Genomic DNA, 26,349 nt, shown 5'->3' on the forward strand with positions numbered 1-26,349 from the left:
AGCCTGCCATTTTGTTTGTTGTTTGTTGTTTGTGGTTTATTGTTTGTTACTCGTTAACAACATTCATAAATAAATGCAATTAATACCAATAGCAACTCATTAAAGATTCGCACCCAAATGTCGTCAAACGAGACGCATCTGAGAATTGAACTAGGACCAGAAAAGTCAACCACATTTCTGAATGCCAAATTTCGTTGAAGTAGCTTGTTTTATTACCAGATAGTCTATAACTTACTTTCTGCCTATATCAGAATATCAAAATTCCAAAGTGTGTGCATAAATTTAAATCCAATCGAAGCGAAGCGAATTGAATCGAATCGATAATGCATATATTCCTTATATTTACATTCGTGTTTATCGTTTTTGTTTGTTTTCAAGACTTTAATGTAGCAGCTCTTCAACTGGACACAACAGGCTCTCATTCGGTCTCTGACGATATGAAGTGTTAATGCCAATTTACTTTCATAACTCAGCTAAAATTTCGTGATCATTAACATGATCGTCACAGACTTGTGTTCGCCAGCTAATTTGAGGCAACCAAACCCACCCAACAAAAAATTATAAAAAAAAAAAAACTAAATCTATATCGCAGATATATATATCCATAGTATAAACTGTAGATAGCATATTGTATTTACATAAAATTCATATAAGTTAGCTCTTTTATCTGATCAAGTGTTAATGTGTGCTGCGGCTAACTTGACTCTAGCTTTGCTCAGCACTATTTTTATGCCCCCATCTCGTTGGTCCGGCTTGGCTGGTGGTTTGGCGTTTTTCATGTTGGCCAAACCATTTAAATGATAATATCTCATGGCTCTCGCACACATGTTCTGCCGCCTGCTAGCCCCCAAAAAAAAAACTCACTATTGTGTCTCCTAGATTCATAAGCGACATTCACGAATCTTAACCACAAACTCACCTAATATTCACATGTTTATTCAAAGCTATGCCTATCTATTTTCTATTTTCGGATAACCCGTGTTCAAGTTCAAGGAACTGGCTGGCCGACTTAAGTTACGACATTCTGTTTGCAGTCTTGATTGTTGTTTTTATGGCCTACAAGAAAGTCATTTATTGCCGACATTCAATCAATGTATAACTCATTTCAGTTCAATCCGCAGCTTGAATACTCGAAGATTTATAGCTTATAAATCACTCTAATTTCAAACAAATTTGATGCTGATAAAACACAGTTTGACATTGACAAAAATTCTACGAAATTTGACAAACATTTATGGCTGCTTTGTCAAATTTGTTCATAAAACCAATTAACTTAACAGCAGGAAAAATTAGTTCTACCTCAAATAAATTCTTCGCACTTGATAAAGGATCTAGAAAATGAGTTGAAATATTAGTCGTCAAACCCAAATTTTTTAGATTTGAAAGAATTTTTATTGCACATCTGACATTTGATTAAATAATACATGCAAATTACGAAAGAAATTATATAATTAAATAACTTCCAAGCGGAAGCTAGAATATTATGTAATCATTGTAGAAGAAAGAACTTTCACTTTGACATTAAGCAAATGAATGGTTCTCATAACAAGACTTCTTCGCCATTTATTGTTTTTGAATTTCGGGATTGTTTATTTATTGACTTTCCTCAAACAAACTAGTTTCAAATCCAATTCATAGACGGATGCAATGAATCTATAATCACATTAGAAACCGCTTCGAACTAACCAAATGCATCTGGCTTCTTTTAAGTAGCCACAATTCTGGAAGATTTATGTTAAAAATTCGGGATTTTTTTAGAGTATACAATAAACTATTATATAATTATGACTATTATACCGGATTCGTTCGTTTATTGTTCTCAGTGGCCTCAGTTAATTATTTCCTATAGAACTTGATTTTTGCAGCTATTGATTTTGAAATGAAAATAAATGAATATTAAGAAAGTGTTTGACAAAATCAACTCATGTCAAGTTTATTAGATAATCGCACAAAGAATAATAATGATAATGTGAAGCTCGTTTTGAAAAACACGTAGGAAATGCAAATCGCCAAAAATTGTGGCTCCTGCAAAGCTGCTCCATTTTAGATAAGTTAAAGTAGCTCGTTCCAAATTATGCAAATAACACAGATGATAATTTGCATAACTATAGTAGTTGGACAGCGGGTAGAGAGACACACGGGGCATGCCTCATTAAATACGGCGACGACAGACGTCAGAGGCTGGAAGCTGAGGCTTTAGGCTGTTTACAACTTGTCCTGGTCAAGCTCAAGGTCAACGGAACAGCGGCGGTAGCTGAGCTGCCTCAGTAGCAGCCAAATAGATTCTAAAGTCATAAAAGGAAACCAATTAAATGGAATCAACTAATAAACTAGACGAGTTTATCATTTGTGGGCGATTGTGTTTGACCAATTCGTTAATAGTTTGAATTTGAATGCCATGAAAGTAGTTCTATTTGTATCAAATCGATTAAGTTTTAATGCGACGATTGGCTCAAAAGACCTTCGTGTTGCGGCTGGATACCAGATCCATCTCTTTGACGCGTCAATATTTAAAGTGCGAGTTGCCCCCACAAAAAAAAAAAACATATACAGTAGGCAAGAGACGAATGAGGAAAGTTTGTGTGCGATAAACAATAATCAATCTAATGTGTTTATTTAAAGACGCGACGCACTCTCAACTCTCGGCGCTTTTTCATATCTTGGAATCCACAAAAACTTTTGGTTTCAATGCGTTCATTCACTTCGGCAAATCCAAAGAAAAACAAAAAGAAAAAACATTTGATAGAAAACGTTATCCAAAGCGCTTCTCGTTGCGGCGGCTCTTTTGGGCAATTAATCTCTGTTAGGCGCTTCGGAACAGGTCCATAGCCTTTGTTAATGAAGCTTTGCTTTGAAATTAATTTTTTGACAGGCTGCCGAAGCAACTAACCAATACACGATGATGACTCTCTGTCCGTCCGTCTGCCAGTCTGTCCATCTGTCCTTTAGTCATGTTCTTGATAGCAGCCACATTTTATGCAAATGAAAACGAAATTTGTTTAAAAAGCAACTGAAACTGCTTAAACTTAGCTACAAATTAACAAAGAATTTATTTGTATTCACGACTTGCGATCCAAGTTTTTGTTGTTGTTGTTGTTGTTGTTTTTTAATCTTTGTCTATGCTTATTAATTTATATTTATTTTCATTTGAATAAATAAATTTAATTTTTATTTCGCACACTCAAAATCTTCCGTATTTTGTTTTATTTTATTTTATTATAGCTGAAAAGTGTCTTCTATGGCAAATACAGTGTTCATTCGTCAAACTAGAATGATAAGTGCTTTTCATTATACTATTTTTCAAATACCCTTTGTCAAATACAATATAAGGCAGATTTAAAAATAAATAAAATACAAATTTGTTTTAAATCATTATATTTTCTAGTTTTTAGCTTATCGAGTGACTACTGTAGCTAATAAAATAGTAGTCGTAATTAAGCCAGTCTTAAATCAGAATGTAATATCTATAATAAGAATATTAATAATCTTGTTTTTTATATGTATAGTATATACAATTTTTTCTCGCAACTGTCAAAGTTGACATTTATGCCGTCATTTGGAATTTGAAATTCGGTTTTTCAGTTTTGCCGTTTTTCGCTTTGCTGAACACACGACTTGATGATTTTCTCACAGTATTTTAAATCCAAACGGTTTTTTTTTATGTGCATTTCGCACTTGTTATTAATAACTAAGCGGATTTTATTTGCTTTTCTAACGGCATTTGCAGATTTGGATTCTCAGTTTGTCGGCTAGTTGATGTTGTTGTGAGGTCATGCCAACGATTCCTATTTGGATTGGCATAATAAATTTGCGTTTAGCACATTTCTGCGCTATGATCATCAAGGCTACTACTACACCTCTCTGAAAAGGCTGATCGAATGGGTGAATGGGTGAGTCAAGACAAAACATCCGGTTCGGCAAGTGCTAATCAGATCTGTGGCGAATTCAGTTCACCCATTCGATTTATCCATCCATCAATCGTCACTACTACTATGAGAGTAATAGTTGAATGCAGATTGCGTTGTTGAGCAGCGATTCACGCTTCACTATCTTCATTGGCTGCTTTTCGACACGTCCTCACGACATGGGGGGCCAAATTTGCCAAATTGTGTGTGGGCACAACACAAAATGGATTTCATAATTCTTACTTTACTCTGGCTTAAATCCGACAGGTCTGACTAATTATGACCAAAAACATCTTTTCACTTAATGTTTTTATCAATTTTGCGTTTGCCATTTTAATACAATTTTAAGTGGTGATCTGATTTAATTAGTTGAGAATTCCAATAGGAAATTCCGAAAAGATTTCAAAGCCACTCACTGACTATTGTTACAGTTACTAATATAGTACAATGCGTTGCATAAATCTTCGTTTGCCCAATACAATCAAATAACTGCAACGAGTTTCATGGGAAAACTTTAGACAAAAATCTTTCATTTGCTTTTGTCATGGGATTTGTTGCCTTGAACTCGCATGGAGTAAATGCAAGATTGCAGTTGACTTACATTGTTGTTGTTTTGTTGTTGTATACAATAAAAATCTTTATTATTCGTCGCTTTAGCTAAAAAGTCGTTTGTACAAAAAAGTTACATGTATAATAGATATGTATGTGTAAATATATATGGTAAAAAACAGTTTAATACCTTTTGAATATGGTACAAAAATTTGTAAGATTTCTTGGACAAGAGTTCATAGTAGATGCAATAAAGCTCTCAATACCTTCACTAGCAGGTAAACTCGAGTGTAAATTGTGTGTATTCGATATTAGAAAAATGGAATGTCTTAAATATAAGAAGTATATTGGACGTTAATCGTTTCGTTGTGCTTAACTAAGTTACATTTTGTTGTTTAGCATTATTAATTTTGGGACATGACATGCTTATCTAAGGCACTAGATTAGTAGAAGTTTATGCAATCCAATCGGTTTGTCGTCGCAACGCGCATTTTCAGGTATTTTAGAAGCTAAACAATACTTTGATTTAAGGCACTAAGAACTATTTAGCAGCGATGTCTAATTAAGGCACGAGAGTGTATCTAATTGTTGCTACTGTTACTTCTAAGCGCTTGCGACGTCATACAAAATAATAAAAACAATTTCAGAGGAGAAGGTGTCACATTGGCGGGGGGACAAGGGCTGGGTAATTGTGCGTTAATTGAGCGCAATTTCTTATGCAAATATTTGATGTTACACGCGATAATGATTCATTTGAGCTTCGTTAGATGCTATTGCTGTTTGTTGTTGTTGTGGTTGAGAAGAAACATTGCAGATTCATTCAGTCTTCTGGTAGAACAGTTTTGCCTCGTTGTTTTTGTCGTTTGATTGAACTGTGCTGATTGAATGATTCATAAGTACCAACTGAAAGTCTCTTTTTTGCGGGGAGGTGTTATGCGGAAAGTTCTCTGGCAAATTGCATAAACATTCAACAAGCTGCTGGTTTAGGCCAAACTAAAACTAAGTATACAATTAATTATATGGTGAGAATTCTTTGTAGCAGTGACGTGGGGACGGAATGTGTTGTTTTTGTTATTGCTGCTGTTGTTGTGGTGTGATGCTGCAAACAAATAAGAAGAATGAAGGTTAAACTTATGTCTCACACTGAATACTCCACGACTTACCCAAAATTATTGTCACTTAGCTAAAAAAAGGGAAAGCAATTTGTGGGCTAACCACGCACCAGCTCGAAGCGTGTCTGTGACTCCTTGAACTGCAAACGCTTGCGATGTTGCACGTGAGCCTCAGTGAGAAATAACGTGGCCGCCACCAAGGTGAGCACGGTTCCCACACACGCCACCACAAAGGACCAGCCAAACCAATTGTTCGCATGCTCCGGCATCCAACCATTGCGATTGCCAAATACCGCGAAAACAATCACAGCAATTGCTGCACTCACCCCAGAGCCAAGTAGCACATAGCCCAGACCACGAATGAGATTGATGAAGTGCTTCTGATCTGGTCCTGCGCATAGGAAGAAGACGAGCACTGCAATGGCACTGACCAGCATGCCAATGAAGGTGAGCGTGTAAAAGAACTGTGTGGCAATCATGAAAGCAGGCAGCAGGAATCCACGTATCTCATCGTAGCCTTTGGTAAATGGGTCATAGACCCAACGACAGCCTACGAAGAAGCGACGCTGACTGTCATCGTTGACGTCGGGTAGCGAACGGAAACAGTGCACCCAGAGTCCCAATCTGTCCAGCTTCGCACCCGTTATGCGATAATCGCTCACCAACCAACTGGGCGTTGCAAAGGCAATCGCAATGAATGCGAAGGCAAATATGAAGACGCCAACGCCGCAGCTTCCAGCGAGAGTGCGACGCTTCATGTTGACGGTATTGTGTGGGCTGGGCAGATGCTCCTGGGAATCCTCGCGTGCAAAATGTGGCGATTTTTGCATGCTTTGTATGAGAATTGGCAATGTTTTTCACAGATTTCGTTTGAAATGTTTGGTTTCTTGGGCTTAGGGTGTGGACTGGTTGGCGATGGCAAAGCTTGCGACTCACTGTTATCGATATGCTAAGCGATGTTTAATATATCGCTATAATAATGATTACAATTTCTGTATGAATTATGAACTACTGTAATTAGAATTCAGTAATTAGCAGTATTATGAATCAAAATAGTTTAATTTTGAGCTGCATTTAATTGCCTATAATTTTAAACGATATTTATATCGTAGCAGTTTGTGCGATACATTACACCACTTAACATTGCAACGATAGGCATGACTAAGCTGCCTATCGATAAGTCAGAACACTGTTTACAGAATGTTCCCACCAGCAGCTTGTACCCGCCATGTTAACAATTCAAACGCTACGTCATTTTAACGGTGTAAATATATAAAGTATGTATTTATATGATTAAAAATCCATAAAATGTAAAGGCATAACAACTACGTTTCGTCAATTTAAATGCTAAACACTGTGCGTCTTTAATGATGATGAATGTATGTGTGTGCCACTTTAGAGGGCAGCAACTGCCTTCTGAGCGGCATCATCCAAATCACTCGCTGTCTGAATGGGAAGTCCCGAGTTCTTCAAAATCTCGCGGGCCTGGTTGACATTGGTGCCCTCCAGACGCACAACAAGTGGCACATTCAGCTGCAGCTTCTTGGAAGCAGCAACAATGCCATTGGCAATGGTGGCACAATTGACAATGCCGCCAAAGACATTAACCAGTATGCCCTTGACTTTGGGATCCGATGTGAGAATTTCAAAAGCCTTGGCCACCTGATCCTCCTTGACACCGCCACCCACATCCAAGAAGTTGGCCGGATCGCCACCATTCAGCTTAATAATGTCCATGGTGGCCATAGCGAGTCCAGCGCCATTCACCAAACAACCAATGTTGCCATCCATGGCCACATAGTTGAGATTGTATTTAGCTGCCTCCACTTCGCGTGGATCCGACTCCTCCTCGGTGACGTCCATGTCGAAGATAGGCTTTTGCCTGAACTGCGCATTATCATCAAAGTTCAGCTTAGCATCTACAGAGATAACTTCACCGTTATCGGTCTCAGCCAATGGATTGATTTCAATCTGCACAGCATCCACCGACTTGAAGAGTGTGTATAGTTTTTGTATCTCATCGGCGCAACGTTTCACCGCATCACCTTTGAACTCCAGAAACTTGGCCACATCCAGCAGCACGCTCTCCGGAATCGGTTTAGCAATATCCAGGGGAACAGTCTTAATTTTCTCAGGGGTTTCCTCAGCCACAGCCTCAATGTCCATGCCACCAGCGGGTGAAGCAATCAAGACGGGCCCATTATGTTCGCGATCGAGCAAAATGCAGAGATAAGTCTCTCGGGTGATGTTGACGCTGCGTGCCACCATCACCTTGTTGACCAGAATACCCGATTTGGGTGTCTGCTTGGTAATCAGTCGATTGCCAATCATCTGTTTGCTCAGCGATAGAACTTCGCTCTTGCTGCAAAGTGAAATTTTAATTGTTATGTTTATTATCTTGCTATCTCTTTCACTCCCACACACATTCTCTGTTATCGCTGTTGCGTTATCACTGCAGAACGGTGGCCACTTACTTTGAGGTTATGTGCACGCCTCCCTTGAAACCATTGTCGAAAGTTCCCTTGCCCCGCCCACCGGCAAGAATCTGTGCCTTCACCACATATTCGGGACAATCTGTGTGTGATAATTAGCAACAATTAAGTTCAGAGATTATATAAAACTCAACCGGTTGCTTACCAAATTTTTGGACCACTTGCTCATCAGTCTTGGAGTTGTCCAAGACCTTGAACTGTTGAATGGCAACGCCATATTTTTGCAGTAAATCCTTTGACTGGAACTCCAAGAGATTCAAGTGACGCACTTGCTGTTGTTGCAGTGCAGGCAACTGCAATTTTAGATAAACAAAGACGTATTGGAGTTTGAGGCAAAGGTCAAGAATCTTAAGTGTGTTTAACATATGTTAATGATAGGAAACCTTATGAATGAGTTGACGTGCTGTGGAGGCGGCTCTAATCAGAAGCGACATGTTGTTCTTTCAAATTCGTTGCGTTACTGAACTGTATAATTTCAAATTTGATATATTTATTGTCTGCAATTAGCGCTGTTTTTGTTTAAATAACCCACAACAACAACAAACGATGCCGCCGCTGTCGTTGCTTAACAGGCCACTGGTTTAATAATAGAACAACACTGTTAACGCGCTGCGAACAACATGACGCAAAAATGCTCTATTGCTGTTATTATTTCTTATTTTGAACAAGCAAGAAACAACTGTGGACACGGGAAATATTCAAAGATACAAAAATTGCATATAAGGTTTTGGTATATTTCCAATGACATGTAAAAAGGTGATTTTTTTAAAATATAGTTTCTTGTTTTACACATAGCAATTAAAGTTCCGTTAGAAATGTTCACATGTTTCAAAAATTCCCATAACAGAAAATCGAGTGACGACATTTATTTTGTCTATGAATTGTAGTTCGAAAAATATCAATAAACGCTCACTGTATACCAAAAAAATATGTATTCAAAATTTTAATTAACATCAAAAATATTAATCATAACGATGTTTGCTCTATAAAATTGGTATTTAATATAACAGCTCTGTTAACGTGACGCAAATATGCTCGTTGGTCGGGATTATAAGATGTGACCATCAAACTGTACAGTTTTATATTTGTATTTGCCGTTTGTGGCAACAGTGGACACAACTCTGCTGTTTGGTTACTGGAGCGACAGCTGTTTTTTCCTGTTGTGTTTTTTTTGTTTGTTCGCAAGGAATTTTTAATGACTAATTGATATAACCCCAATTAATAAATGTATAACGAAAGTGAAGCACTGCCGCCTCTAGAGGCACTTCCACAAATACCAATAGTCACATCGGTTGCCTGTAGCTTCATCTTAGCTGTGATCTATGTGGGCAGCTTGTATGTTTGGGACACGAAATACAATCGGGATCATCCCACAACCATTAAACGACGCTTTGCCAGCGTCTCGGTTGTGATGCTTTTTGCACCGTTTTTCGTGTATTTTTATTCGTCGCCAGAGTTGCTGCAACGCGAACCATTCCCTAAATTGCTGGGTTTCCGGCTACCAGGATTATGGCAAGCTACTGTGATACCTTATCTGTTGACTGCGCTGCTCTACTTGGGCCCCATATTTGTTAACATGCAGAATGAATCATTCCGTTCATATTTCGGTAGGTGTGAGAGATGCTAACAAATTATAATTAATCACAATTGCATATTTTAGACTTGGATTATTGGCGAGGATCGTTCAGCAACATCATCTGGATACGCAACCATGTGATGGCTCCTTTGAGTGAAGAGTTTGTCTTTCGTGCCTGCATGATGCCACTCATCCTGCAGAGCTTTACACCGCTCACAGCTGTGTTCATTACGCCTCTTTTCTTTGGCGTCGCCCATCTACATCACATTGTGGAGCGTCTGAGCATGGGCATCGAGTTGAGCACCTCGCTGCTCATCGGTTTGTTTCAGTTCACCTACACCACATTGTTCGGCTTCTATTCGGCCTATTTGTTTGCCCGCACCGGGCATTTGATTGCTCCTCTATTGGCTCATGCATTGTGTAATTACATGGGACTGCCTGATGTTCAGGATTTGTGGCAACAGGATCAGTGGAAGCGTGTGGTAGCGATCATTTTATACCTGGTTGGGTTTGCTGGCTGGGTTTACCTGCTGCCCATTGCGACTGAGCCGTCGCTCTACCAGAATAGACTTTATTGGAATGTTTAAGAGAAGTCGATTGGATTTAGTCAAATGTTATATTGTTGCCATATTTGAGAATTTGTTGTCGCACACGTATGTACATATTTATTTATGTATCACATCATAAGTCATATCATCTACAATAAGTCTTCCGTTACATGAATGAATAAAAAATATTCAATTAAAAAAAACAAATCGATTTTTGTACTGGCGCGCAATAAGCGTACAGCAGAAGCGCCTGTAAAAGATATCGAAAAGCGCACGCAGAGCGATAAGTTGTCAGCATTAAAAGGTGAGGCAGCGATATCAAAAATAGTCATCAACTATTATTACAGAATAATCAGACCGTACTGTGAAATATACTGTAAAAAATAGTTTCTCTATCTCAAATTTTAAAAATGTTTGCTATTAATCAGTGGAAATCAATTAATGAAACACACATTTACATGAGATTTGTATTTTACGAATATGCTTAACGAATAGGAAACAGCCGACAGTTTACGTTTCTTTGTTTTGGTATATCTTCTCTGCTTACAAATACATCGATATTTGTCACAAGAAATCGATGTTTATACAAAGTCCAAACACATCGGATGCATCGATAGTGCAATCGATGTTTCTCCACCTCCAATCATGAGCAATGTGTGAATGATGATAACATAAAAAACGCACAACAAACTGACGCTTAAAATTAGCAGAGACAACTGCAGCCAGGCCGGGCTTGATTGGGGAAGGTAAGTGTCAATCGTACGCACATACACACAAACAAACACGCGCACAAGTTTCTGTGGGCAACAACAAAATGCAAAGTGCAACTGAGACAACAAAATATTTTTGCTGACGTCTCGCTTGTGCCAGGCCAGGACACCAAAAAACGATTAAAGCAATTATAGACCTACTTTATAACGTTTGCAGCAACAACAACGTATTTGGCTAACGACACGTCAACATAATACAACACAAAAATGTATTGCCTGCAATGTTTATTACCTGTGCTGCTGATACCAAAGCCAACGAATCCAGCGTTAATGGAAACGCACGTCATGTTCATAGTGCTCTATTTGATTGGATTCTTTCTGGAGCGCAAGCCGTGCACCATATGCAGTCTGGTGTTTCTCACAGCAGTCTCCCTAATCTGCTACAGCGGCGTTGGCAACTGCATCTTCTGGGGCAACTGCGAGGGACATCATTGCGAGAATGGCTAAGCGGCAAAAGCAACCACAACAACAAAATATGCTGCATCCCATCCTTTAACAACAATCATCAGTCTAGCAAAATAGTCAACGACGAAACGATAACACGGTGCAGAACATGCAAGAAGAAGAAGAGAACGAGTGCTAAATATAGAAAAATTTATATAAATCATGAACAATTTGCATATTAATCGACAAACAACAACAAATAAAGGCGAAAAGAGTTACAAGCGAAACAATCAGTGATAAAAAAGTGAGTGAGTTAACAGAGTTCTGTTACGTCTATGTAAAGTGTGTGATTTAACAGAGTTCTGTTACGCCTACGCCTGTTAGCAGTGAAAAAACCTTGGAGACTAAAAACCAAAACCATGAACGAAACTGAAACCGAAACCGACTTCATCCCAACGTTCGATCGATCGCATAACCGTTTCTACTACTCGTTCTACATTACGTATTTTTAGTTGATAACTTAGCTAAATGTTTCCCAAACCGAGATCCATCTCCCCATCCGCATCCCCATTTGAAGTGTATTATTTAAGAAGCGCTACAAAATGTATTGTAAATGTGTGGTAATGGTAATTGCAAACCTCCCGCCTCCTCCAGCTTCCCTCCCCAATCGCTGTTCAGTCCGTCAATGCAATTCTACAATTAGTCATATATAAATATTTATATTATACATACATTTATGTGTATTATTTAAATAAATAATTGTAAAAACGACAAGAAAAGAAAACTAATGCTGTGCGTCCTTCCTTTTTGGACGTTGATATCGGTTGTTCCCCTGTCTTCTGCACATGCAAATTGTATATAATTACACTGACACATACACAGACACACATACACACGCACATACGCGCACAAATACAAATACACACTATTAGAAATATACTTTACACATTAATATATACATATGTATATGTAAATCTTCATATATAAGTATTTAAATGAATTGTGTGAAATAATCAGAAATGCTAAAGACAAGATATATTTGGTTTTCTACATTAAGACGCGACAAAAATTGTTAATCACGAGATTGATTGAATTATTTAAAAAAACAAAAAATAAACAAAAAGATTGATAACTAACGTAACGAAAAAAAACGAAATAATGTTTAGAAACGAAATAAAAAAAATTGAAAGCTGTAACTTGAATGTTGTTTTCATCTAAAGTTTGTCTAAAACTATTTACAACTAAATAATCTGCAATCCCTAAATGGTAATTGTACAGACAGCTCAATATTTTAAGAACTGTTCTAGTTTATAAGACTTTTAACCAATCCCAATGTAAATTTAAATCCTGTCGAAGTATTTTTATATTCATATTCTGATTTCAGATATTCAATACTTTATTATATTTTTATGATTATGATGCTACTTTTCATTCTATTTTATTCCCAATTCTAAAAACTTTTTTACTTTATTTTAATCTGAAATGCTAGATAAGATATATATATATATATATTAATATATATTAACATGGAACTCTACTAAAGTGCTTTGAACCTAGTCACTTTCTTGTCATCTAAGGCAATCAGTCTGGAACTGATAACTGAACTTTTCAATATGCTTTCAACTCAGCTTTATTTAAATGTCTAATCTTAAATATAGATTATATATTCGCTTTCATTGCAATCACAATTGTAATAAAATCTGTCTCACATTGATTGCAATTGGATTTAATGACTTGACTTCAATTATTATCAAAGCCAATCACGTTTTCTAAGAATTCCCCATAAACATTTTCAAAACGATTTCCCATTTTGATTTCCAATTATCCACAATTTTATTCGCTTCAAAATGTATGTATATAAAAAAATTTACAATTTGTTGTTTGGCTTTGTTCGTTTTGTTGATTGTTTTTAACTTACTAAAAAAACTAGTAAAACGTATTTAAAAATAAAATACAATAATTTATGTACAAATTTGCATCGGATTTATTTTTTTTTGTTTGTGAAATACAGGCCAGGGCGAAGAATAGAAAACAAAAATCAAATCAAAACTCGCGAAATGGAACTCAAATTGTTTTTCATTTTTTTTTTATGATACTTTTGTAATTTTTCACATCAAATTTGTTGTTGTAAACGAGACCAATTTGGAATGTTATACACACACAATATATCAATATACAAATATATAGATAGTTATATATACGAAAAGTAGTACACACATATATGTAGGTAGATAGATATACATAGATAAGTGGAGAATACAGATATGTAACATATATAGATAGAGATTTGGAGGGGAGATTTCGAAAGTTAGGGCCAAAACTCAAAAATTTGATTTCATTGCTTTTCTTTTTTTTTTTGGTGTTTTGGGAGGCTGCTGTTGAGATGTTTTTGTTTTGTTCGGAATCGAGCATCGGAATCGGATGACGCGACATGGTTACAAAAAATTAACGAAAATTACAATACAGATTCTGATTCAGATTCGAATTCGAATTCGCAGAGCAGCAATCACAGGCATGGTGTTGTTGTTACTTAAACGGAACGAGGCTGGACGACTGCAAAGAGATATAGAGGAAGAGAAAGGGATTAATATTTTATTTAAACGAGTAATAAAGTTACCCATTTTTAATAACAATAAAGCGAAAATTTTTCGAATATATACCTAATTAATATACTGTAAAAATACTAAAGTATGCGGATGACTATATTTACTATATTAATACAATACGACATTTGGAATATACCGCAAACATACTAAAATATACTAAAGGCTATATTTCATATAATGATAGAGCACTACATTCAGAATATACCGCAAAAATACCAAAATATATCAAAGACTACAATTGGTATTTTAATAAAGTACTACATTCAGAATATACCCCACAAATACAAAAAATATATCGAAAGCTACATATATTTGGTATATTGATAGAGTACTGCATTCATAATATACCACAAAAATATTAAAAAAAAAAAATTACGTAGGATATAACATATTTGGTATATTGATAAGACATGGTATTCAGAATATACCGCAGAAATACTATAATATACCGAAGGCTATATTTGGTATATTGATAAAGTACTACATTCAGAATACACCACAAAAATATTTACTTTTTTTAGATTTTTGTGGTATATTCTGAATACTTAATCAATATACCAAATATAATATATAATCGACGGATGCATTTTGTATATTAATAGAGCATAACATTCTGAATGTACCGCAAAAATTTACTTTTTATATTTTCTGAATGCTCAATCAATTCAATTATATTATATTGATAGAGCATTATCGCAAAAATACTATACTATACCGAAGGCTATATTTGGTATATTGATAAAACATGGCATTCAGAATATACCGCAGAAATACTATAATATACCGAAGGCTATATTTGGTATGAACATAGTTTTATACTCACAGTGTGGTCGCTGCGACTCCTCGGAGGCAGCACCGCCCTCAGCTGGCTGCATCATGGGCACTGGAATGCGCACCGGTTGCGCCAGGCTGCGGCCAAAGATCATGCGACCGAATGGCACCTGAGCGGGCTGATCGGGCATCGGCGGGGTCATCGTGTCGCGTGGCTGCTCCGGCAGCGGTTGCAGAATCAAGCGCTGGATCTGCAGCTGAGGCGTCTGCTCCTCCTGCTGGTCACTGGACTCCTGTTCGCGTTGCTGCTGCTGCTCACGGGGCTGTTGCTGCTCGGGCTGCTGCTGCTCGGACTGTGCGGAGGAGGTTGATGATTGCTCATCCGATGACATGGGGGTCTCGCTGTGCTCATCCTCTTCGCTGGAATTGGAGCTGGTGTTCTCACTGGAGTCGGCGGCCTCCTCGGCGGTCAGGCGACGCATCTCTTCGGTGAAACGATTCTCGGCCATGCGCTGAATGTTGCGCAGATCATCGGCGGTGATCCCCACACGCTGCAGTGCCAAACCCAGAGGCAAGTGCTGGATCTGAATCTGTGGCATCTCACGCTGTTGGGGCATCTCACGCTCACGCTGCTGCTGCTGTTGCTGTTGCATCTCGCGCTGCTGTTGCATCTCACGCTGCATCTGCATCTCACGCTGCTGCTGGGCGGGAATCTGCATGGGCACATCATCGGCCATGTGGATCTGACGGAAAGGCAACTGCTGCATGTGAATGCGCACGGTTTGCACTTGGGGTTGCTGTGGCTGAGGTTGCTCCTGTTCCATGCGTGGGGCCTGCATCACCTGAGGAGGCATGGGGGGACGCATGGGCAGATGCTGGAATGGGGGAGGCAGCTGACGGATGATGATCGAACCCTGCTGGGGCAGTTGCTGTTGCATTGCCGGAGGCATCATGCGCTGGGGCATGTGGGTCAGGGGCATCTGGTCGGGAATGCGGCCAAAGGGAATGGGCACACGCTGGAAGGGAATGAACATGGGACGCATGGGTTCATCTTCCTCGGAATCGTCTTCCTCTTCACGCTGACGCTTGGCTTCCTTCTCCTCCTTGTCTTCCTTGTCGTCGCCGCCGTCGCAGAAGATGGAGATGCGTTCGCCGGTGATGCGCGCCTTCTTGGGATCGGTGGTCAGATTGACGCCAAAAGGCAGCGCCACAGTCTTCGAGGGTGAGTCGACAAACTCCTCGGCATGCTTGCGCTCGACCACGCAGTTCATGCGGGATCTGCAAAAACACATTTATTATTACATATGTTTACATTTGATTATTCAGAAAGTTACTTCTTGTTGTTGCGCAGAATGGCGGCAGCCAGATCGCTCAAGTCCAGCTCGAGCGGCATCTTGCCGGGGAACTTTTGCAGCTCCTCGGTCTCATCGCTGTCCGAGTACGAGTTGTCGTGCTCACTCACAGTCGGCTCAATGTCCTCGGCCTTGGGGTCGCGCTTCTTATCCGCATCATCATGATCCAGATTCTGCAAGTCCTCGCCGCCATCGGATTTGCCCAGCAAAGCTTCAGCACGGGGTAGTTCCTAAAATTATGATTGAATAAAAGATTAGAAATTACTTTATACTTAGAAGGGATTTCAATATTTGAGCACATTTGAGAGATCTTTTGAGTACCCCAAGAAATCGATTACAAAAAATTACTTTGTAGCTATAAATGTCAAGCCCAACATGCAAATATTTTCAGGAGGTTTTTATTTTAACTAAAATTCAATCCGTGCAAAATTGTCAATAATAATATGTAAACAATTCTACACTTCAAAGAGATGTCTGTAGTCTAATCAAATCCACGAATTCAAAGCGTTTTTCTGTGCAAAAAATTTAATATTTTATGGCCACTAATCCATGCAAAAATCTCAATAAAAATAAGCATCTCTTTGGCAACTCAATGACTTTGCAAATAATCTTGTATTGTCAACAAAAACAAAGGAACGTCGTTCAATATTTGATTACTCAGAATGCTTTTTAGCATGTCCAAAAACTAATAAAAATATTTTAAGCTATAAAGTTTAATCAAGTTTATCGGATAAAATATCCACTAAATCCAATGCAAAAGTATACCTGAAAATGTAAATATTTTCCAGAATCCAAAGGGATATTTGAAATCAAAACTAAAATATTTTAAAGTCACTGATCCATGCAAAAATTTAAATAAAAATTAGCAGTCAACTCTAGAATCCCAAAAAAGATGTTTGTTTGCAAAAATTAAAATTCTTTAAAGCCACTAATCCATGCAAAAGTCTCAATAAAATTAGCAATTCATGGACGGCTGTGCAAATAAACTTGTATAGCTAAGATTTAAATCAGCAAAAACAAAAAAACACTTTGAATAAATCAGAGAATCTCTAAAAAGATTAAGAAGTTAATGAGCAATGAAAAAGCTAAAGCGGCATAAATCAACAATTTGCAATTTGTAATTTTAAATAAACTTAAGTTTGTGTTTGAAACAGATGACAAATTTTTTTAGGAAACATTTTTAAAGATGTTTTCAATGTCAACAAAGTGCTAAACTTTAAGAAGATTGCCTGCAAGATTATATTTAAAAAGCAAAGCAGTGACAATTACAATTGTCACTTCTCAAATTCTTAGTCAAGCTTCAGTTCTGCCGTGTTTTAAAAAAGTTTCAATGTCAGCAAAGTATTTATGATTGAATCTTAAGATGATTTTAAAATTTAACTGAGGACTGGTAATTGACTTGTAGTCTAGCAAAAAAGGAGTGAAAATTACAATATTCGTTACTTCTCAGGTAAATCAAGACTCCAATTCTGTTGTGTTTAAAGAAGTTTCAATGCCAACAAGAAGATTTAACTGAAGTCCGATAATTGACTTGTAGTCTAGCAAAATAAAAAAAGAGTGACAATTACAATCGACGCTTTTTGTGTTCACTTCTGGAATTCTCAAGTCAAGTCAAGGCTCTAATTCTGTTCGTCTCCGAAAAGCATGTCTAACATGCCATTTATTTGACAAGGAAATGTTTCTGTTTTGCGTTTTGTCTTTTTCATTTTGTGTATTTTATTTTTTATTTTTTGCTCTGCGTTGTTAGAAGGCAGTTAAAATGACTTGGGCCATCGAACACGTACGAAACCGGGCAGCAGTATTTAAAGTACATACAGTGACTGCAATTGTTATGTGCCACTAACAACAACAATGCGACGTTGTCGTCAGAAGATGTGACCCCAACCTACATACAAAGCCGAAGCGAAGCGACGTCAACTGCGACTGAAACCAAAAGTAAAATGCCATAAAAATAAACAAAATGAGCAAAAGCAAAAAACACACACACATAGATTACATAAGCACTCGAGTGTGTGTGTGTGTGTGTGAGTGTGGTTGAGCATACTTCAAAGCAAACAAAAGCAAAATTTAAATAATTTGTTGAACAAAACAAGAGAGAGAGAACAAAAATCTCATTAATTCAATGCGACGCAGCTGATGATGATAATGATGATGATGTTGCTGTTGATGATGATGATTGATAGTGGGAGCCAAGAGTGTGCCGGAGGGGCAGAGGCAGGAGGGGCAGCAGCAGCACCTGCCCAGGGGCAGAGCGCCCACGCAAGCAGCAAGTGATTTGGCTTGGAAAAATAATGTATACGCCTCGTAATACATATATCCGGTAGCTGATGGCTTCGCTGCCGTTGTTGTTGTTGTTGCTGTTGTTGCTTTTGCTGGGTTCTGGGTCATTATCTAGCTTGACATTGAACAGATTGAGCATCGCGGATAGCTACGCTTAAGGAAATGCTATTGACCAATTGAGTAAACATCGCAAAAGCAGCTGTGCAATTGCAATTTGCCAATTTCCATACGTAATGAGGCAATGGAATGTTTTTTGCGCCCTATTTTCAACATTAGTTCATTAGCGAACAGCGCTTTAAACTATAGTTTAACTGAGTCATGGTGCCAAGGCGTGTGACACATAATTGCTTTTCGCCCGAAATCAAATCAAAAACTTCAAAAATTTCACTCAAGAAAACAAAAAAAAGCGAAAAATAAATAAAAACAGAAGACAGAAACTAAACCAGTTTGACAACAACAACAATCGAGTCAACTCGACAAGTCTGTGTTCCAGTTCGCCCCCTTCATTAAGTCTGTTTGCTAAACTTAACTCCGGTTTACAGCTCAATTTGCTGTAAGCTTTTTTGTTGGGCGATTTCAAGGCCAACACTGAACTAAACTGCATGACTCGATTGAACGCGACAAGATAAGATCAAATTACACACGGCACAGAACGTTCAATAAAAAAGAGAGAAGAAAAAAAAAAACAATCACAAATGCGATAATTAAATGTTTACATTCTTTTTTTTCTATTGCAATTATTGTTCCACTCAATTTACACTTATTTTTAGACGTTGACGCAAATGTTTCAGCATTAAAATTCTAGAGGAATACAACAGAATTTCCTTTAGAAAAGCCAAAAGCAACAGAAAAGAGAATTCACAATAATAATAACAATAATAATAATTCCGCTGGCGAAACAAATTTGCACAATCGTCAAATAAATTAAAGTATAAGCATATATTGAGTGTTGTGTGTGTGTGTGTGTGTGTGTGTGTGTGTGTGTGTGTGTTGGCATTACATAATCGCCTGCGGGCCATAAGTTGTTGATGTTATTGTTGTTGCTGGCTTTTGTTTGCGTGCTCAAAACGAAAGACTTAAGCGCGCAACTTGCCTTAAATGGCAAACAGTCAACGCGTCTTCGTTTGTCGGTCTCTGTGGCTGCAAGTGTGTGACTCAGTCACAGTCAGTATGTGTGTGTGTGTTTGTGTGTGCGGTTACAACCCGTCTAACTGTCTGTCTGTCTTGGCTGTCCGCTTGTCTATTTGTGTGACGGTGCCAAGCGGCGCCAGCCGGCAAAAAGTGACAGCGACTGCATTATGGTTGCTGCAGCTGATGATCTCTGGCATTTTGCCGCGCCCACGCCCGCTCCCCCCGTTTGAGCAAATCAGGTTTAGCTATGCACAGACATTGCAACATGCAGCACTCAAGTCTCTAGCTTCAACTTCATCTCCCTCTTGGCTGCTGTTCCGTTTGCTGCTTTCACTTTGTGTATGCCATTTGATTCGCCAATTGTTGCCACCGATGATTATGTCGCAAGCAGCAGCAGCAACAGCTCCCAAACTCCACTTCATTGCAGTCTCTCCCAGCTGTATCATTTCGTTGTCCATTTAAGCGTCAAATTATGGGAATTTCGCTTGATTGAATTTTTCCATTTGCTGCCTGCCGCAGCAGCTTTACATAAGTTTTGTGTGTGAGAGAGTTTTTCATCGCTGTCGAGTTGAATAACCCGACTCCCAAATGGGGCAGCATCATTTTCAATGCAATCGTATGCGATTCAATGCAATGCAATTCAATCGCGGCCTGCGACTCATCATTAAATTTAATTGCCGCTGCATATTAATGAATGGCATTTAATTAGTTTGATTGCTTATTGTTTATGTACTTTCTGTTGCACGCTAATTGAATATTGATGACGTCGCATAATGCCGTTGCATGCAAATGTGATTAATAATAAGAAAAAATAACTTAAGTGCCATTAAATTTGAATTATACCCTGTGTATACTACATACTCGATGCATACCCTATGGCTGTTAACGCCATATCGTTATGGTTATGGTTTAATGATTGTGTCTATTCGGTTACATGAGTGAAATTTCTCAAGGAAGCACGCAACACGCTAATTCAATTTGCACTTATACAATTGCATATGAATATAGCTATGAATGTATATATGAATACTTCGCTATGAATAACTCATGCAATCGTAGAAATCATTAATTTAACACTCGATGACAACTGAGGTTGCAGTTTAGCATATCGAATCGATTTATTTCCTTCTTCAAATCGCTTTATGGCTTTATCACGTATACGACTGGGTCAATGCAATTGCTTCAGGAAACCCTTTATTTTGATCTCTGATCTTGCTTTTATTTTGTACAGCCAAGTCACTTTTTCAATCAATCTTTAGCTGTGATTACACTTTTATTAATTTGTTGAAAATCAGTTTCGATATTTCTTTGTAAACTTTGTAACAATAATTTTAATTGTTTTTTCCTAATCTTAATCTATCTTTAGTTGAGATTACAAACATTTTTATTTGTTGAAAATTATTTTGATGATGTCTTCGCAACATTGAAATAATTTCAATGTTTCCTCGTAATCGTAATCTATCTTTAGCATTTTTAATTGTTGAAACCCATTTTGATGTTACTTCGTAATCTTCAAATAATATTGTTGTTTATTTGTTATCTCGTAATAATTTTGTATGTTTCTTCGTAATCTTTTTGGGTCAGTTTTTTTTTAAGCTTCCCTTTATTGAATAACCTTAAAATGCTGCAAGAAATTGTTATGAGCTGTCAAGTGCATTTGGCACACAATGACTCATTTAAATTTCTAAAGAGTTTGAGGTGTCTTTGTCTTGTGTTCATAAACGAAATCGTAATATCATAATAACTGTCACTTGCTCTTTTTAACTTGTGTAAAGTCTTTATTATAATTACAAGTAATAAAAAGTATTTCTCCCTTTTTGTTCTCTCTCTTTAAATCCGAAGCTTACATTATGGAATACATTTTCTCAGCTTTTCTTTTTAATTATAAACACTTAATGTAATGTAATTCTCCCTTCACAAAATGCTCTTCTAATTAGACTTTTAAACTGTAGGAAACTTGAAGTATTTAGCATTCAGCGCATTGTTTTTCTTATGGGTATTTCAGATGCTTTCAAAGCTCACAAAAAGCCAAAGGTTGAGATGTGAGATTATTGCTGACTTTGGGTTTTCCCATTCCCATTTGCATTTCTAGCTAAATGTTATCAGTATAAATAAGTTTATTGCACAGAAATATTGCATATTGCATGTGTGCATACACTTTTTTTTTGTTTTATTGAAACTAAATAGTGCGTGCAATAAAAAATCAAGAAATCAAATGGGAAAACAACAGCGAACGTTTCTTGTGTGTGTGTGTTAACAGCGGCAATAATCAGAAGCACGCAGCTGTTGTTATAAACAAATGTATATACATATATACTATAAGTAGTTGAAGTTGTAGATATATGCCGACATTTTCCGGTAATTATCATTAATTTGGCTTAATAATTCGAGTCTGTTGCGGCTAATCGGCGAGTATAAAGTTTTGTGGCGTGTTCAGCGAACGATGCAAAAGGCAATAACAACCACACACACACACATACACATACCTTAGCGTATGTGTGTAGCTTACCTAACACAATAATTTTTGTATTTTTGGACTGTGTGCAAAAAAAAAAGCACAAGCTGACACCGCCTGATACGAGCTGGGCGTTTATTTCCCTAACTCGAATCTCTCAGATCTCTGCGATATAATCGCTGTGCATTGAGGCGTGCAACCAACCACTTAGCTGCCGCTTGCCACATGCCCCCACCGATCACTTCACTTACCTTGTTCACCTGCTGCAACGTTTCCAGCATCAGCTCTTTCTCCAGCACCGAGTCGAGGGCCTGCACCTGATCGCATGAGGCCTTGGCCTGCAGATAGGACGAGGCCAGAATGAAGGCGCCCAGAATGAACGAGGACACGATGATGGTGAATGCGGTGATCTTGGCGATCTTCACCGAATTCGCCTGACGCTTGTAGGCCTGCAAAAACAGTTCACAAAATTTGTAGTAATAATCACATTTAAGCATTTAAGTTTAATTAATTCATTTACTTTTTTTTTTGTGTAATTACATTTTTAGACTCGTAAGTAGCTCATTTTGAGATTGTGATTGTGATTGTTATTGTGAGTGCGCTCTGTGCTCTTGGGGCTTGACCTTTTTGGCGTTGCGAGCAAAGTAAAAGCGTTCACCTTGTCTTTGACTCACGTTTCATAGTGCAAAAGTGCAGAGCAAAAGAAAACGCCTCAAGGAAAAACCAAAAAAACATATAACAAAAAAAAAAATCGAGTGTCAAAGCGAAAACCCGAAAAGAAAAAGTCGAGGTAAGAGAGCTACTTGATGATGAGAATTGCATAATGCGCAAATGCTGATTAGGCCAAACGGTGTGCGATAACTGCCAAGCGTAACTGTAACTCGATTAGATCACAGTCTCTCTCTGGCACATAAATATTTGCATAGTTTTTATAGGTGCCAAAATTGCCAAGATCATGTCAAAATAGTCGAATCAGCAAAGCAAATATGCTTGCAGAGCGTTAGCAGGAAATACCGCAAAAATATACTGGCGAAAATTGAGGAAATGAAATTTGGCAACAGCGCATCTGTGTGCTATGAGTAGCCCCAAAAACCCAGTGAAAATAAAAGAGAGGATAGTTTTTTTTGTGTTTTTTTGCGTTTTGCTTTTTTGCTATGGGTGAGGCCACAACTTCGCATGAGTGTGTGCGAGTGTGTGTGTGTGTGTGTGCAGCGAAATGTGCAATTTTTACACCTTTGTGTGTTACTACGTGAGTTTTGTGCCCATTTTCATGTTTTCAAATGCAATTGCGAAAGTGAGTCGCAGTCGCAGTCGACGTCACAACATCATCATCGTTGTTAAGCGCGAAGTGTAGTGAAGTGAACTGAACTGAAGTGAAGTGGAGTAAAGTCGAGTGGAGACGTAGACATAGACGTAGACGTAGACGTAGAGAAGAAGAAGAAGAAGAAGTGAAGTGTGTTTTGGTGAATGTTAGAGGCAAAGCTACAACAACGACTACAACAAAACAGCTGTTGCTCGTTTACCAATGGATGGTTGATGGGTTTTTTACTACACTGCTGTTGTTGCTACTGTTGTTGGTTGGTGTTGGTTGGTGGTGTTTTTTTGGGGTGCAGTTAAAGACAAAAGACTTGAGCGACAAACCTGATGATTAAAGTTAAAAAATCCCAGCTGTGTGGTTGTTGTTGTTGTTGTTGTTGTGATGGTTGTTTTGCAGTTGTTTGTTGTTGTTGTTGTTGAGGTGCGAAAAGGGGGGGGAGATTGAAAAATACGAACATATAATATATGTATATATGTATATATATCTTTGATGATTCGATTATGTGTGTGCATTACGACAAAAGAAAAACACACAGCAAATGAGAGCAGACACAGAGAGAGTGAAAGAGATGAAAGGTTAATGAGTTACAGTGAAAGCTGTAAGTATACGCACACGGTGAATAGGGCTTTTGGCATGATTGATCACACAGCTTTGTGATCCCACACACTAAAAGGTAGTAATTGAACTGCCATCTGTGTGTTAGATAACTGCTGGCTTTCACTGTAATGCAGCTGCAATTTATGGGCTGATGCAGAAAATGCGGAAAACTGCACAAAAATGCAAATCGCGCTTTATGCAAATTCAACAAATCAATTTGCCAGCCCACAAACACGGTTTCAGAACTCACGAGAGAGAAAAAAATCTGTTTAGAGTCTGTCGCTAAATTGAGCCAGTTTCTCGACTCGACTCGACTCGAAGTGGATGTTGTCATAGCGGATTATTGTTATACTCATTTGTTTGAGTTTATCATTATTAGGTTTTTGTTATTTACAGTCGTGACTTTTGTATTAGATCTCGAATTTGGGTTTTCAACTGGTTTTCTATTTGATCTCCGGGCTTTTGCCATCCGACTTCAACATCGACTGTGGCTGCGGTTGCAAATGAGTACAAATCTATTCACACTTATTTGTACCGACATCAACTGCGCCATAGCCACACATACCACTTGTGAAGCTCTCACTCTCAGGCTCAGAGTGGTTTTTGATTTAGTCGGTTAGTCTGTGTTATTTTATTTTTGCTGTTTTAAAATGTCAACGGGGGTCGCCGACAGAATCACAGAGACAATTGTCAAAGCAGCGCACGTTGCATGCAATTGCCACAAAGCCTGTCAGCAGTCAGCAGGCAATATTGTAATCATAATAATAATTTAAAAAAATACAGGCAAAGAGCAAAGAAAAAAAAACAATTGCATTAAAATTATCCACAGCCAAATTGCTTATGCATGCAGTTGCACTGTCTCGACGACGCGACTTGCTTAGTGAAAATGATCACGTTTGCAGCTGCGTGCAGACACAGAAACCAGACAAAAGACAAAGGCTTGAGACACAGAGATACAGATACAGATAGAGGGACGACAACGACATATTGCGCATACGCGCTGTGTGCTCGCCGCAACGGATGTGCTGGCCAACACAGCGAACCAATTGACCCTGGCGAGTCAGTTGCTCAGTTGCTCAGTTTCTACCTTTAGATCTTGCTGACCTGCTTCTGCTTCTGGCTTACATAAAGGTAGCGCAAATAATTGCCACACTAAATGACAAAATGACATATGGAAATTGTAATTAGTTTGGCCATTCAACAATGACAAAAATTGTACGCATTAAAACGCAATCGACCAAAAAAAAAACGCACAAAACTTCACATCAATTCAGATTATTATTTTTGTTAGTATACTAATCTACCATATATAGTATATAGTATATCGATTCTTACCGGTGGCGGTTCGCTGGCCGTGCTGTAGACCTCGCTAGCCGCATAGTCGGGCTTCAGTTGCACGGTAGCCATGGATACGTTATCCTTCTCGGTCATCTATATAATATCCAGAGAGAGTAGATAGCACTACAAAAATATAGAAGACATATTTCACATTTATCCTTTTTGCATTGCGTTTCGCTTGCTGAGCACAGTTTTTCGTCTTTTTTTGTTCCATATTTCTTTTGCTTGCTTTGGCGGCACTTTCGAAATACGATATAAAATTTCACTTTGTTTCATTCACTTACATTGAAATTTTTGTTAATTTTTACGAAAAAGTAAAAGGAGTTCAATTTTAATATGTTTGCGGTTTTTCTGTTGGTATTTTTTTGGTTGTTGTCGGTTTTGTTTTTAGTTGTGTTTTTTTGAAAAGTTGTCTGACCAACTTTTTAGAGCCTCCGCCAGGTGGATAACGAAAATAATAATACGTCTTTGTTGTACGACTGCCACTCGCCGTCTGAGGCCTCAAACGCGTTTCATTTCAGATTTTTCTACCAGATTTAAAACTTTTTTCAGCTGTCGCCGTCGACTGCGCTGCCGCACACACACACACACACACACACATATACAGCAACACGCAGTAGCCGCACACCCAAGCTAAAAGCACACGATCGGCAACGGCAGCGACAGCAACAACAAAACAAAAACGAACAACGACGAAACGAGAAGCGAATAAAAATAAGAGTAAAACGACAAAAACACACACACATACACGTACATACAGTACTCACATACACTTACATTGTCAATTGCTGTGTGCTTTGCAGCCAAGCTTGACACGAAGCTTAAAAAGCTTTCAATTGCAGTCTTCTGAATTCTCAGATCACCTACACAAACAACAACAACAGTTGCAGTCAAACTTTCAAACTTGCAAATTAAATTTTGTTGGAATTTGAATACTTCACTTATTATAAGTAAATTTAGTAAATTGAAGTAATTGGAATTAATCTTTAGCTCGTATTCCATATAGTTCCAATTCTAAATAAAATTATGTTTAGTTTTTTCTTTTTTTATCTACAAATTTTGATTTTTCATCATTAGTTAGCATATATTTCTAGCTGTAATAATAAATACACCAATACATAATGGAAATACATCTTAAGTGAATAGTATACATACATACATATTA

General features: G+C 38.0%; 5 protein-coding genes across 7 annotated transcripts; 2 read left to right on the forward strand and 3 right to left on the reverse strand.

The window, feature by feature from the left end:
* Window positions 1-4,524: 4,524 nt before the first annotated feature.
* Window positions 4,525-6,497, reverse strand: LOC133841579 (uncharacterized). Of its 2 annotated transcripts, none has more exons than XM_062274162.1 (2): window positions 5,618-6,497; window positions 4,525-5,550 (listed from the first exon to the last, which is right to left on the reverse strand). In XM_062274162.1, the coding sequence occupies exon 1, from the start codon at window positions 6,394-6,396 to the stop codon at window positions 5,665-5,667; it is 732 nt and encodes a 243-aa protein (XP_062130146.1). In that variant the 5' UTR covers window positions 6,397-6,497; the 3' UTR covers window positions 4,525-5,550; window positions 5,618-5,664. The 2 variants fall into 2 exon arrangements, with proteins under 2 accessions (XP_062130146.1, XP_062130145.1); XM_062274161.1 differs by having other exon boundaries at window positions 4,525-5,553.
* A 323-nt stretch (window positions 6,498-6,820) lies between these two features.
* LOC133841578 (succinate--CoA ligase [GDP-forming] subunit beta, mitochondrial) lies at window positions 6,821-8,637 on the reverse strand. The gene is made up of 4 exons (XM_062274160.1): window positions 8,442-8,637; window positions 8,204-8,351; window positions 8,041-8,140; window positions 6,821-7,928 (listed from the first exon to the last, which is right to left on the reverse strand). The coding sequence occupies exons 1-4, from the start codon at window positions 8,490-8,492 to the stop codon at window positions 6,962-6,964; spliced, it is 1,266 nt and encodes a 421-aa protein (XP_062130144.1). The 5' UTR covers window positions 8,493-8,637; the 3' UTR covers window positions 6,821-6,961.
* Window positions 8,638-9,160: 523 nt separating this feature from the next.
* Window positions 9,161-10,387, forward strand: LOC133839914 (CAAX prenyl protease 2). The gene is made up of 2 exons (XM_062271559.1): window positions 9,161-9,665; window positions 9,719-10,387. Exons 1-2 carry the CDS (start codon window positions 9,284-9,286, stop codon window positions 10,219-10,221), a joined length of 885 nt encoding a protein of 294 aa, XP_062127543.1. The 5' UTR covers window positions 9,161-9,283; the 3' UTR covers window positions 10,222-10,387.
* Window positions 10,388-10,770: 383 nt separating this feature from the next.
* Window positions 10,771-12,532, forward strand: LOC133839915 (bladder cancer-associated protein). Its single transcript, XM_062271560.1, has 2 exons — window positions 10,771-10,928; window positions 11,110-12,532. Exon 2 carries the CDS (start codon window positions 11,160-11,162, stop codon window positions 11,397-11,399), a length of 240 nt encoding a protein of 79 aa, XP_062127544.1. The 5' UTR covers window positions 10,771-10,928; window positions 11,110-11,159; the 3' UTR covers window positions 11,400-12,532.
* Window positions 12,533-13,296: 764 nt separating this feature from the next.
* Window positions 13,297-25,686, reverse strand: LOC133839916 (putative mediator of RNA polymerase II transcription subunit 12). 2 transcript variants are annotated; one of them, XM_062271561.1, is made up of 7 exons: window positions 25,469-25,686; window positions 25,182-25,307; window positions 23,573-23,599; window positions 22,183-22,380; window positions 16,048-16,295; window positions 14,766-15,991; window positions 13,297-13,889 (listed from the first exon to the last, which is right to left on the reverse strand). In XM_062271561.1, the coding sequence occupies exons 2-7, from the start codon at window positions 25,275-25,277 to the stop codon at window positions 13,867-13,869; spliced, it is 1,818 nt and encodes a 605-aa protein (XP_062127545.1). In that variant the 5' UTR covers window positions 25,278-25,307; window positions 25,469-25,686; the 3' UTR covers window positions 13,297-13,866. The 2 variants fall into 2 exon arrangements, with proteins under 2 accessions (XP_062127545.1, XP_062127546.1); XM_062271562.1 differs by lacking the exon at window positions 23,573-23,599 and having other exon boundaries at window positions 25,469-25,684.
* Between the last annotated feature and the right edge of the window lie 663 nt (window positions 25,687-26,349).

This window comes from Drosophila sulfurigaster, chromosome 3, assembly GCF_023558435.1.
Source record: "Drosophila sulfurigaster albostrigata strain 15112-1811.04 chromosome 3, ASM2355843v2, whole genome shotgun sequence".
In the NCBI taxonomy this organism is placed as follows: domain Eukaryota; kingdom Metazoa; phylum Arthropoda; class Insecta; order Diptera; family Drosophilidae; genus Drosophila; species Drosophila sulfurigaster.

Coding starts and splice junctions, on each gene's coding strand:
- LOC133841579 (XM_062274162.1), bottom strand. CDS start 6,396: ATGCAAAAATCGCCACATTTTGCACGCGAGGATTCCCAGGAGCATCTG.
- LOC133841578 (XM_062274160.1), bottom strand. CDS start 8,492: ATGTCGCTTCTGATTAGAGCCGCCTCCACAGCACGTCAACTCATTCAT. Junction 8,352..8,441: donor CACGTCAACTCATTCATAAG/GTTTCCTATCAT, acceptor CTAAAATTGCAG/TTGCCTGCACTGCAACAACA. Junction 7,929..8,040: donor GGCGTGCACATAACCTCAAA/GTAAGTGGCCAC, acceptor TTCACTTTGCAG/CAAGAGCGAAGTTCTATCGC.
- LOC133839914 (XM_062271559.1), top strand. CDS start 9,284: ATGTATAACGAAAGTGAAGCACTGCCGCCTCTAGAGGCACTTCCACAA. Junction 9,666..9,718: donor ATCATTCCGTTCATATTTCG/GTAGGTGTGAGA, acceptor TGCATATTTTAG/ACTTGGATTATTGGCGAGGA.
- LOC133839915 (XM_062271560.1), top strand. CDS start 11,160: ATGTATTGCCTGCAATGTTTATTACCTGTGCTGCTGATACCAAAGCCA.
- LOC133839916 (XM_062271561.1), bottom strand. CDS start 25,277: ATGACCGAGAAGGATAACGTATCCATGGCTACCGTGCAACTGAAGCCC. Junction 15,992..16,047: donor ATTCTGCGCAACAACAAGAA/GTAACTTTCTGA, acceptor GTGTTTTTGCAG/ATCCCGCATGAACTGCGTGG. Junction 13,890..14,765: donor GGAGTCGCAGCGACCACACT/GTGAGTATAAAA, acceptor ATCTCTTTGCAG/TCGTCCAGCCTCGTTCCGTT.